The sequence below is a fragment of the Malania oleifera genome, chromosome 1 (assembly GCF_029873635.1).
Source record: "Malania oleifera isolate guangnan ecotype guangnan chromosome 1, ASM2987363v1, whole genome shotgun sequence".
NCBI classification, from domain to species: domain Eukaryota; kingdom Viridiplantae; phylum Streptophyta; class Magnoliopsida; order Santalales; family Ximeniaceae; genus Malania; species Malania oleifera.
The window spans coordinates 135,018,298-135,028,762 of NC_080417.1; the positions used below are offsets into that span (position 1 = coordinate 135,018,298).

At 34.2% G+C, this 10,465-nt stretch overlaps 1 protein-coding gene across 2 annotated transcripts in view; it reads right to left on the minus strand.

The window, feature by feature from the left end:
* Nucleotides 1-7,546, minus strand: part of LOC131161350 (probable serine/threonine-protein kinase At1g54610) — a 33,960-nt gene extending 26,414 nt beyond the window's left edge. Inside the window, exons 1-3 of one of the 2 annotated variants that reach the window (XM_058117059.1) lie at nt 7,230-7,546; nt 6,311-7,131; nt 2,410-2,694 (exon numbers count right to left, since the gene is read on the minus strand). In XM_058117059.1, the coding sequence (XP_057973042.1) occupies nt 2,410-2,694; nt 6,311-6,721 (696 nt within the window). In that variant the 5' untranslated portion in view covers nt 6,722-7,131; nt 7,230-7,546. Of the gene's footprint in view, nt 1-2,409; nt 2,695-6,310 lie in introns of both variants that reach the window. The other variant, XM_058117068.1, reaches the window with a different exon arrangement.
* Nucleotides 7,547-10,465: the final 2,919 nt, after the last annotated feature.

Genomic DNA, 10,465 nt, shown 5'->3' on the forward strand with positions numbered 1-10,465 from the left:
TAGGTAACACTCAAACTTTGGTCTCAGCAATAAATTGCAAATTGAAAATTCTTTTTTTTTCTTGCTGTGGGGGGGGGGGGGGGGGGAAGGGAGGGAGTCTCATGGTACAGGTTACCATCAGTGCAACTTCCAATGTGTGCTAAAAGGATAGTTGGTTCCCACGTCAAAAGGTAGCCAGTATTATCTGATGTTGACAAATCCATCACATAGAAGTTAGCCTCAAGAACAAATTTTTTGATGCACATTTTCATCACAACAAAATTCCACCGAGCAAAAGAAAGTTTCTTAACTTTTGAGGAGCATAAACAGGATTAAAATATATAAGGGCAAAAGACACTACCTCGCCTAAGGTTTGAAAAAAAGACATTGACCTCCCTTGAGGTTTCAAAAATTCCATTGACCTCCCCTGAAATTTCAAAATGTCAGGGACCTGGTTTGGAAAAAGAGAGACAAACCTCCCCTCAAAAGACTTGTCTTTTCGTAAGGGGAGGTTTGTGTCATTTTGCCAAACCTCAAAGGAAATCTGTGGCATTTTTGAAACCTCAAGGGAAGTTTCTAGAATTTTTGAAACCTCATGGGAAGTCCCTGTCTTTTTGCCAAACCTCAGGGGAGGTATTTCTTTTGCCTAAAATATAATATAGCCTCTGAGGAAAAATTGATTGATGCAATTACAAAAAGTAGGAATATGGGGAAGCTGGTTGAGAATTGGCTAATGCATTCTTGATTATCATCATTTTATACTGCTAAGTCAACATTTGATATAAAAACCAAGCCTTTTAGGTAGTGAAAAAAGGTGATTAAACACAAATAGAATAAAGTGCACCGCACAGACATAACACAGGAACACACATATAACCAGACTTGGACCTAACATCTCCCAGAGCCGGAGCAATTATACCATGTTCAGTCGCAACTAAACCTAAAAGCTTAAGTTGTTGAGTGGGTGACCAACAATATATAACTATTCAACGTATGCAAATGGGAAAGATTTGAAAAGATGATAAAACTTAATTGAACATTTGACCTAAACACTAGCTTTGAGAAGTTTGAAATCAAGAGTTTTGGGTTTGCTATTTTAGAAAACTGATATCTTATCTACATATCTAATGCAAATATTAGTTTTTCCTAATTGACTAACTCCATGAACTCATTCTTTATATTTTTCAGATTATTTTGTTGAGGGTAATGGGTCTCACATTCGCTCTTGGGAAAGCATTTGGGTGGGAGATTTTGCAATTTTCATTTCTTTTCCTAATCTGTATCGTCTTTCCTCATAGCACAATAATGTTATTTCCTCTTTTTGATCACTAATGGGGATAATTTCTCTTGGGATTCCATTTGGAGAGATCTCTTAATGATAGGGGAACTCTCGAATTTGTTGCGTTTATTGGAGGGTTGTCCCTCTTCCAATTAGGATACTTGGTTGTGGGTTCCAAATTCATAGAGATATTTTTCTTGTAAATCTTTCTTTGAGTTTTTGATTTGAGAAAGCATGCCCCTTTTCGCTTCATCGTAGTCTTTGGAAGGCCAAAGTTCCTTTTAAAAGGAAGGCTTTCATTCGGTTGGTTGTTCTTAATAGACACTTAACACCAACAATTTGTCCTAAGTATGAAGCTTTTTAAGGCTTTATCCCTGGATGAGTGCACTATTTATTTTGATAGTTCAGAAGCTGCTTCTCATCTTTTCTTTTTTACATAAAGGGTCAAAAAAAAATTATTTGGCATTTGTGGAGAGAGCTAGGTTTGTCCAGAATAAGTGGAGGATTTGTTCACTATTTCCTTTCAAGGCTTTGGTAGGATTAGTAATAGTCAGCACTTCAGCTCTGTGGAGTTGAGGACTTTCTGCTGTTTTATGGGTTATTTGGTTGGAATGGAATGCTCATATCTTTGCAGGGAAGAAGATGACTTGGCCCTTGCCCTAGGATAGGACTCAGTATATGCTCTTGTTATGGGTTTTTACAGCAGGTTGCTTGGAAGGGGTCGGTTTTTCAGATTTACGCCGGGACGGGTTGGCTGTATTATTTAGATTGTACTTCTATCTTTTTTGTTTTCTTTTCTTCTTAGGAGGATTTCCTATGCCCCTTCTCGCGCATTCTTCGTTAATTGATGAAATCTCTTCTTTTTCTATCAAAAAAATATTTTTTGGATTATTTTTCAAGAATGGAATCAAGGGGAAGGGGGAAATGGATGATTGAATTTCTGTGCGTTCTGCTGTGATGCCACATCAAAACAGTTTTTAAACAGGTGCAACATTAAAATAACATAATCACATTAACTGATACAATTATAATCCTGGGGAAACACAATTAGTAAAGAATTCACATTTAATTTCAGTTAGAGAGAACAAAAACTAAAACTGAAGAATAATGTGAATTGCAGTTATAATGAACTGAAAACTTTCAGCGAGTACCTGTGGCTCTGTAAACTTGAGACCAGGATGGGATGCAAGACCAGCCAAATCATGCTCCATATACTCAAAAACAAGGTACAAGCTGCAAGACATTCTTGAAGTAACTAGACCTTCCAGTTTTATAATATTTGGATGATCAAGCCTGCGCAGAATGTGAATTTCCCTGGCCATAAATCGAACGCTCTCAGGCTCTAAATTATCGAACCTAACCTTCTTTAATGCAACTATTTTCCCTTGTTCAAGATCACGAGCCCTATAAACATTACTGTAAGTTCCCTGGCCAATCTGTGCAAAATAGAGGGCCATCATACAACCACCCAAGACAAGCAAAAAGCTATGTCAAATTAAAAAGAAGAGAAGTTGATGATAAATGAAAAGATATCATGTTGACCTACAGAATTGATATAGAAAAGAAAGATCTATACTCAAATTCATGAAGTGTCGCCACAAATTTCACACAATTCATCATTAAGACAATTGAGTAGCTAAAAGCCTAAAAGTCTACAGTGCTCAAATAAGGAATGGAGAAATGAGCCATGCCTATGGACGGTTGGTTGCACCCAATAAACTAGAATATGAGCAGGCCACTTCTTCACCATAGAACTTAAGTAAGCCAAACAAGCCCTTATCCCGACATTCCCTACAATTTCATTTCTGCTTATAAACTCTTTTCACCTTTCTGCAATTCCTACTTGAACAGTGATTAAATTTATAAGAGCTCAAACGCAAGTATCAATAACCAACATAATACAGAACCAATTGACAAACATATTCTGGTATATGTCAATAGCAACCCAATTTTTGGAAATTTTCGAGATGTCACCATATTCTGATATTCAATGAAAAACTGAATGTTTTAAACAGCAAGTCAGTTAAATTATCAGGTTATCTTGTCCTCCTCTCATCGTACCTTGTTTGTTCTGTTAATATATTTTTTATTATCTAGACCACGTCATATCACCCTATACAGCTATACTTGAATTACAAATAAAATTTTCAAAATGACAATAGAAATGGGTCCAATACTTTGATGTCTTACAAATACATATATCAATTTTTCATATCATTCCAGGCAACCAATTCAATGACCATCAGACAGCCAATTGATCAATGGGGCCAGCAGATGTTAAAGATTGTACCCCTCTCTGTAATGGAAGTTTGTGCAAAATTATAAATCATAATCTAACTTTTTAGTTCCTACACTGAAGAAGGCAGCAATAGAGCTGGTTTCTTAAAATTCAAACTCTTCTGTTGGCGACAGGCAAATTCAAATAAATAACCACACCAAGGAAATGAGGTCACATACAAACTCTAAACTGCAAGAGATCAATAATATTTGACTGAGACTTCCTTGTATAGGTGCAATGAAGTACGCATTTGGAGTTTGGTAACTGATATTCAAACCATATCATAGAGCATTCAAGTATTTTAAGACGAGAAGATGCAACATCTCTTCTTCATTTGCTCTCAGTAATGTGCCCGTTGAGTGAGCAAACTGCAAGGGCAACCTTATAGTAGCTAATGTAGAGAGGTTTGAAATTGGAGTATGCAGGCAATTTACAATTGAGGTGCTGTGTATTTATCTACTATATATAAATGATAATCTCATTTATCGATCAGGCTTCTTCACATCTACTTAGGCTGGAAAACATCTTGGTTTGTTTAATATTATCCTCCCTGCTTGGTTGTTGAGGCTCTGCTCTATTTTTTTTTTGGATAAGAAAAGAATAAAAACTATTTTTTAAGAAAAAAGGCTCCAAAGCAACCATATACAAAAAACGCGTCATCTGCAAGACAAAAAAAAAAATCAATGAAGTCTGACGCAGCTTGGCAGGCTCTGCCTTAAAGCTCAGCCAAATATTAGAACCAGTCATGAAGCGACTTATGTAGGAGGTAGGAAGATCTCTTCTTAGATACCACCATTGAAATATTATTTAAAAATATAATTCACTTTAACAAAGAAAAAAATGGAAGCAAACTTCTCATATAGCAATAAAAGGAGTTCAGGTGTCACCTTACTACCTACAGGGTTATACGTTGGCCGAAAGAAGATAACCAAATATCCAATCATCATGATTAACTGTCCTTTTTTTTTTTTTCCTTGAAGGATGGGGAATTTGGGGAGGTGTTATACAAGGAGAACTGCTATAATAATTTTACAGATAATAGATATAATTTATATCATAAGGAGATACAAGTCTTTAGGGGATGAAAATGCAGGCCAGCATGTTGGAAGAAATTGAAAAGAATAAAAAATCTCGAGGCTCTCAAAGATCGGTCAACTTTTTTTTCCATTCATGTCATCTTGAGAGTGGAGACTTCATTGAAGTTGCAATATCAGGAATTTTCCAAGATCAAATGGGATCAAACAACCTGGCAACAGATTATGTTAAGTGAGAGATTGAATAGCATGCAGTCACATTTAAATTTAATAGCCATATGAAAACTGTTCAACTAGATTCAAGCATGCCCAAAAATCCCTCAAAGTACACCCAAGCCTAAAAGCTATCTATCTTGGGCTTGGACTAGTTTATGATGGTTGGAATCAGACTTTGCTAGCTTTTCTTATTTGATCCTTGAACCCTTTAATTAATGGCTGGCTTGAAGCTTTGCCTGGCTCTCACATCTTAGTTTAAAGATTGCTAGATTTTGTAGTGCATTTCAAAAAAAACATAAAATGAGAAAGCTTAAGAATCATAGCACCCTGTTTCTAATATTAACTATTTATTTTAATAGAAAATAAGATAAACTATTTATTAAGGATATACATTTTCATGGGAATCCAATTCAAAAATAGCTGGAGTAAGAACTTCTAAATTGACCAAACAGATTTGGCCCCCCTTCTCCCCGCAAAATTAATATAACATGTCAAACATAAATGTGGTACAAAAAAAGAAAGATAAAGAATATAGAACACATATGATGGGGTCAAGATTTTGGATCGCAAGAAGCTTTCAGGAAATCCAATTTAATCATGTTCTCTTTTTTTCTTTTTAAATACAATAACATCCAGTAAGATGCCAATGTGAGTCTCCTATGTTTTCAACTCTATCCTGGGGCATAAAGTATTCCAAGGACCATCACAAATGGGTTTTACATCTGAGAAGCGGACACATCCACTGATGCCACTAGCGAAGTACAACTTGGCTTGTGGAGCAGATGCTAGCCAGACACTCACTCCCAAGGGAACACTATGAATTTTCTCAATCCTCAAAAGGCAATGCTCACTAATATAGTAGTATATTGACTCACATTAAACTTCAAACTGCAATAATTAATGGACTCTCCAAAATAAATACATGGATTTGATCCATATAATGTTACCACATCTGATAGTTCAAAATTTATGAAACATTCAATTTAAGTTTTCTAGTAAAAAACTAAGGCCCAACATAATTCATATTTTCTAAATAATACCTAAAAATAGAAAATTTCTGTTTTGCATGCAAAATATAAATTTTAAAATCTGTTATTTAAACAAATAATGATCAAATTTTTCAAATCATTTCGTTCTAACATTAATTACCATGGCTATTCAAATTTAAATGTTGAGCTAGGCTCATCCAAGGGAAAAATCAATACAACTGTAACAACTGAACGCACCCTTTATGGTGCTTTGGAAATTTGAACTCTCATCTAGATAGGCCACAGGTGCTACAAGCATGTGACCCTAGCATTGTCCAATTCAGTAAGGTACTTCTACTAGCAACCCATAAAGTATTGAATTTAGGATGGAATAAAAAAATTACCCAAATTAAAACTCAATTATTAGAATAATAATGCAATCTTACATTGAATTTAACAGAAGCATGCGATCATGATGATCATTAGTATGCATGATACTTATTCTTGCAGCATGCAGTGAATGTAGATTTGCTATCAAAACAATAAAGGAGCATACCTTGTCCAGCTTCTCGAAAGAATCTGCCCGCCGAGGAACCCATCCCCTGATAGCTTCTCCAGCCACCGCAGCAAGCCAAGAGGGCCACCCTGCCGCAACCTGCTCCCCTTCTGTTGCTTTTGGAATGCTGCTCAATCCAGGATGGTGAGCAACAACAGCATACTCACTTTTCTCCCTCTTCCTCTCGAAATTCTCACCATGTAACCGGACTGACCCATTCGCTTGCTTCTCAATTAGCATAGCTCTTCCATCATTACTGTCCAACCTATCTTTCACTCGATATGCTTCCACTCTCCGGGACGAAGTGACCCTTGGCACTCGCACATCCGACGGGGCCTTACTGGACAACCTCTCTCGTGGGCTCTCCCTACTGTCTTCAATAGCAGAGGGCTTACCACAAACGCAACCCATTACACACCAAGTAAGCCGCAACAAAAACCTTCTTTAAACGGAAGATTATCCCCCATAAAATCTTTTGCCTCTTGCTCTAGCAAGCGTAGACTATCACAACTAAATTGGCACCAATAAAATCTTCCTTCAACACCAAAGATAATCACCTAGAAAACCTTATTAAAATTTCCTCTTTCAGCAAATGCAACTCATTATGCAGCAACTCCTTCCTTCAAAAGCATAATTATCACCCAATAAAAGCTTTCGATTTTTCAATTTCCATTTCTGCCTTGCCCATCATCATCACAATCAATCGAAAAGAAACATCCCAAAAGAGTAACAAAAAGTATCTTCAAATAAAATTAAAGATTCAATTCATGCTATGCCTACTCCAATAATCACCAAACGACATACACAGCCAAACCAACCCCCTGCGAAGCAAATATGCAATATAAATGCAAAACACAGAGCAGACGAACAAAATTTCAAAAATAAAACCCCACGGTCCCTGAAATTTTCATAACAGTACCTCGACAATGATTGTCCGGGTTGTACAGTTCATCAAAGCAGTAGAGTTACGCAGTGCAGAATGAAAACCCTAGAGATTGATCAAGTGGATAGGGCGAGGGAATGCATGGATCTAGGGCACAAGTACAGATTTGAGAGACCCGCATGGTGAAAATGTAGAGGAGAATCTGAAGCGAGTAAAATATACTGGAAGAAGAAGAGATGTACGGCAGCTTCCACTGGAGAGAGAAGAAAGAACTAAGGGTAGAGAGAGAGAGAGAGAGAGAGAGAGAGCGCGGTGAAGCCCAATGTAACTGAGACATTCTTCCGTGTCCCCACGGCCACGCGCCATTAAATGCTAGTAATTTAATTTCAAGTTCTCCGGGAAAAAATGAGGAAAATGCTGCTTAATATCAAAAATATATATAAAGTAGACTTCTGAGAATATTTTATGAGCGCTTTTAAGATTTTTGAATATTATAAATATGGGAAGTAAGTTTTTTTTAATATATAAATATTGTTAATTTTTTTCCGATTCAAATTGATATTAATAGGGTTAAATTTAAGCACTCGTAAGTTTTAAAGTTTTGTTTACTTTTTCCTATTTTTAACGAATAAATGGTCACTAATCTTGCTAAGTTATTTCTTATTTTTACATTTTTTAACACAAATTATTGTTTATTTTTTAGTTTCAGTTACTGATATCAATTGATTCATAGGATTAACGTTATTAGCGTTCCAAAAGAAAAACAAATGCTTTCAAAAATTTAAGTTTCAACCGTAAACGTTTATTTGCAGTTGCATTTATTTTGTAATGATAAAAGTAAAATATTTTTTAAGATAATACTTATTTTAAAATATCGATTCTTTTTATCCATAAAAAATACTATTATGGCAATCTGATATTGAATGTTTTTTTACTTATTGATCATACTAATTAAATATCCTAACTTTGTCAATAACAATACCAACGGTAATATTTATGTATTGTATTTTTTGACTAACAACAAAAAATAATGTTTTTCTAGCGATTAATGATCAACCCTGATCTTTATTAGAAAGTAATATTAATATTCATATTTTATCTATGATTTATTTGTATTGAAGTTATACAATTTTAGTTATTATACTCAATTAGTCATAATTTTTAAATTTTTTATTCTCTATTTTGTAATATTTATATACAATAACATTTTTATTTATAAAAATGGCTGCTATTCGAAGTTGAAAAGACAATTTTTCTTCAAAAAATTCAAAAAAAAATATTAATTAGAAATTTTCGATTCAGACATTAATTAAATATGATAGAATCCAAATACATAATCAACTTCAAAAAAAAAATCCAAGGACATTGGTAGAAGAATTTTAGACTTAAAATTATAGGAAAATTGTGTGTTCATTTTCGAGTCTTTTTTTTTTTTTTAACGTGTCATGCGTGGGCTGTTGAATAATTAGAATAATAATTTATGAAAATTTCTCAATGTATGGTTTACTTGAGAATTTTTTTTTTTTTAAATGGATGTTGACTTTATTAAATAGATGAAAAAAAAGGAAGAGTAGAACAAGGATTAGATTTGTAATCTTACTTTACCTGCATATATACTTAAAAAATAAATAATTACAAGAATCAATTCTAACAATTCAATAAACCTTTAAATCCAATCATTTAACTTTTATAACAATCTCATTATAATTTCCCTTACTTCAAATTAAGAAATGTAATCCTCAATAAACTTTACTTGAGAAATAAATACAATGGATAAGTTTCTATTAATTATGCTATAACTTATCTAAAATTACTTGAACATTAATATAACTTCCATTTAAAGTTTTTAAAACATTACAATTTACAAAAAAAAAAAGAATAATAAAATAGAGTCACCTCCTCTGAGATATGAAAAAAAGACAAGAACCTCTCATGAGTTATACTAATATTTTATAAGGTTTTAAAAATATCACAAATCTTCTTTCAAAATCTTAGGCGCAACGGTAAGGTTGTCGTCATGTGACGTAAATGTCACAGATTCAATGTGTGGAAATAGTTTATTAGAAAAGTGCAAGGTGACGCTGCATACTATAGATTCATTCTGATCCATCCCTTTCTCGGATCTCACATGAGCAGGAGATTTGTGTATCAGACTATCCTTTTATATATATATATATATATATATATATTTTAGGTAAACCTAAATGGAGGTTTCCTTAAAAATTATGAAATCTCAAGAATATCTTTTGTCAAACAAAATATTAAAGAGAAATCAATATTTAAAATATTTCCTAAAATTTATTTTAAAAAATTAAAACTTCGGCATATTTTTATTTTTCCTATTCACATTTCATTCCCTCCAAGAGTCTTTTTTTATAGAAGTCGATGGGCCGCACGCGGTATTGATTGCCTGTGCCAAGGGCTGCGCGTGCGCTCACATCCTTTTGAGGAGCGTGACGCTGCAGTTACGTCTCGACCAGTCTCGGTGGTTTTTCCCGCACCCGATCGCCCCCCACCCATACCGCTCATAAATGTCGTTGGGTGAGAAAGTTACCGCCCAGCTCGCTCGCACGGTAAAAACGGTTAACCAACTGCGATCGAGCGGCACAGAATGAAGGATAGGATGGGCCCATCCTAACGTACAATATTTGCACAGCCATCGGATCAATCCATCGGCGGAGGACAAGAGCAGCAGATGTGGGTTTGGATCCACCGGATATAAAATCCACTGTGTGGTACCCAGAGCAGGGCGATTATTGTTTATTGACCGTCAAGATCATCAAAATAATATGATGATTGGCTTTGTTTGGCATGTACTTAAAATAAAATAATCATGAGATTCTGATTTCTTAAATAATAATAATGGATCGTTTTTTGGTTCCTTTTTTATCAAGTCAACTCCATATCATTGGTTTTTCTAAAAAATAATAAATAAATACTTTTTAAAATGAGAACAAAAAAAAAAACCAGCTTCCAAAAATATATATTTTTTATTTTACTGTAATTTTTAAATTGACAAAACATTTTTTTACATGCTCGTGTATTTAATTTAATTAGTATAAAGGGTATTATTCAAAAATTAGAGAATAAGAAAATAAGAATTTTTTTTTATTATATTTTTTTTCTATATAAAATACTATTCAAAATAGAAAACTCACATTAATGCTATTAAAACCTAAGAAAATCAAATGTCAATGACGTATAAGATCAATATTGGAACTCGAGTTGGTCGAACGTCCAACTGATGCACAGAAGTCGTGTCCGCATCCGGA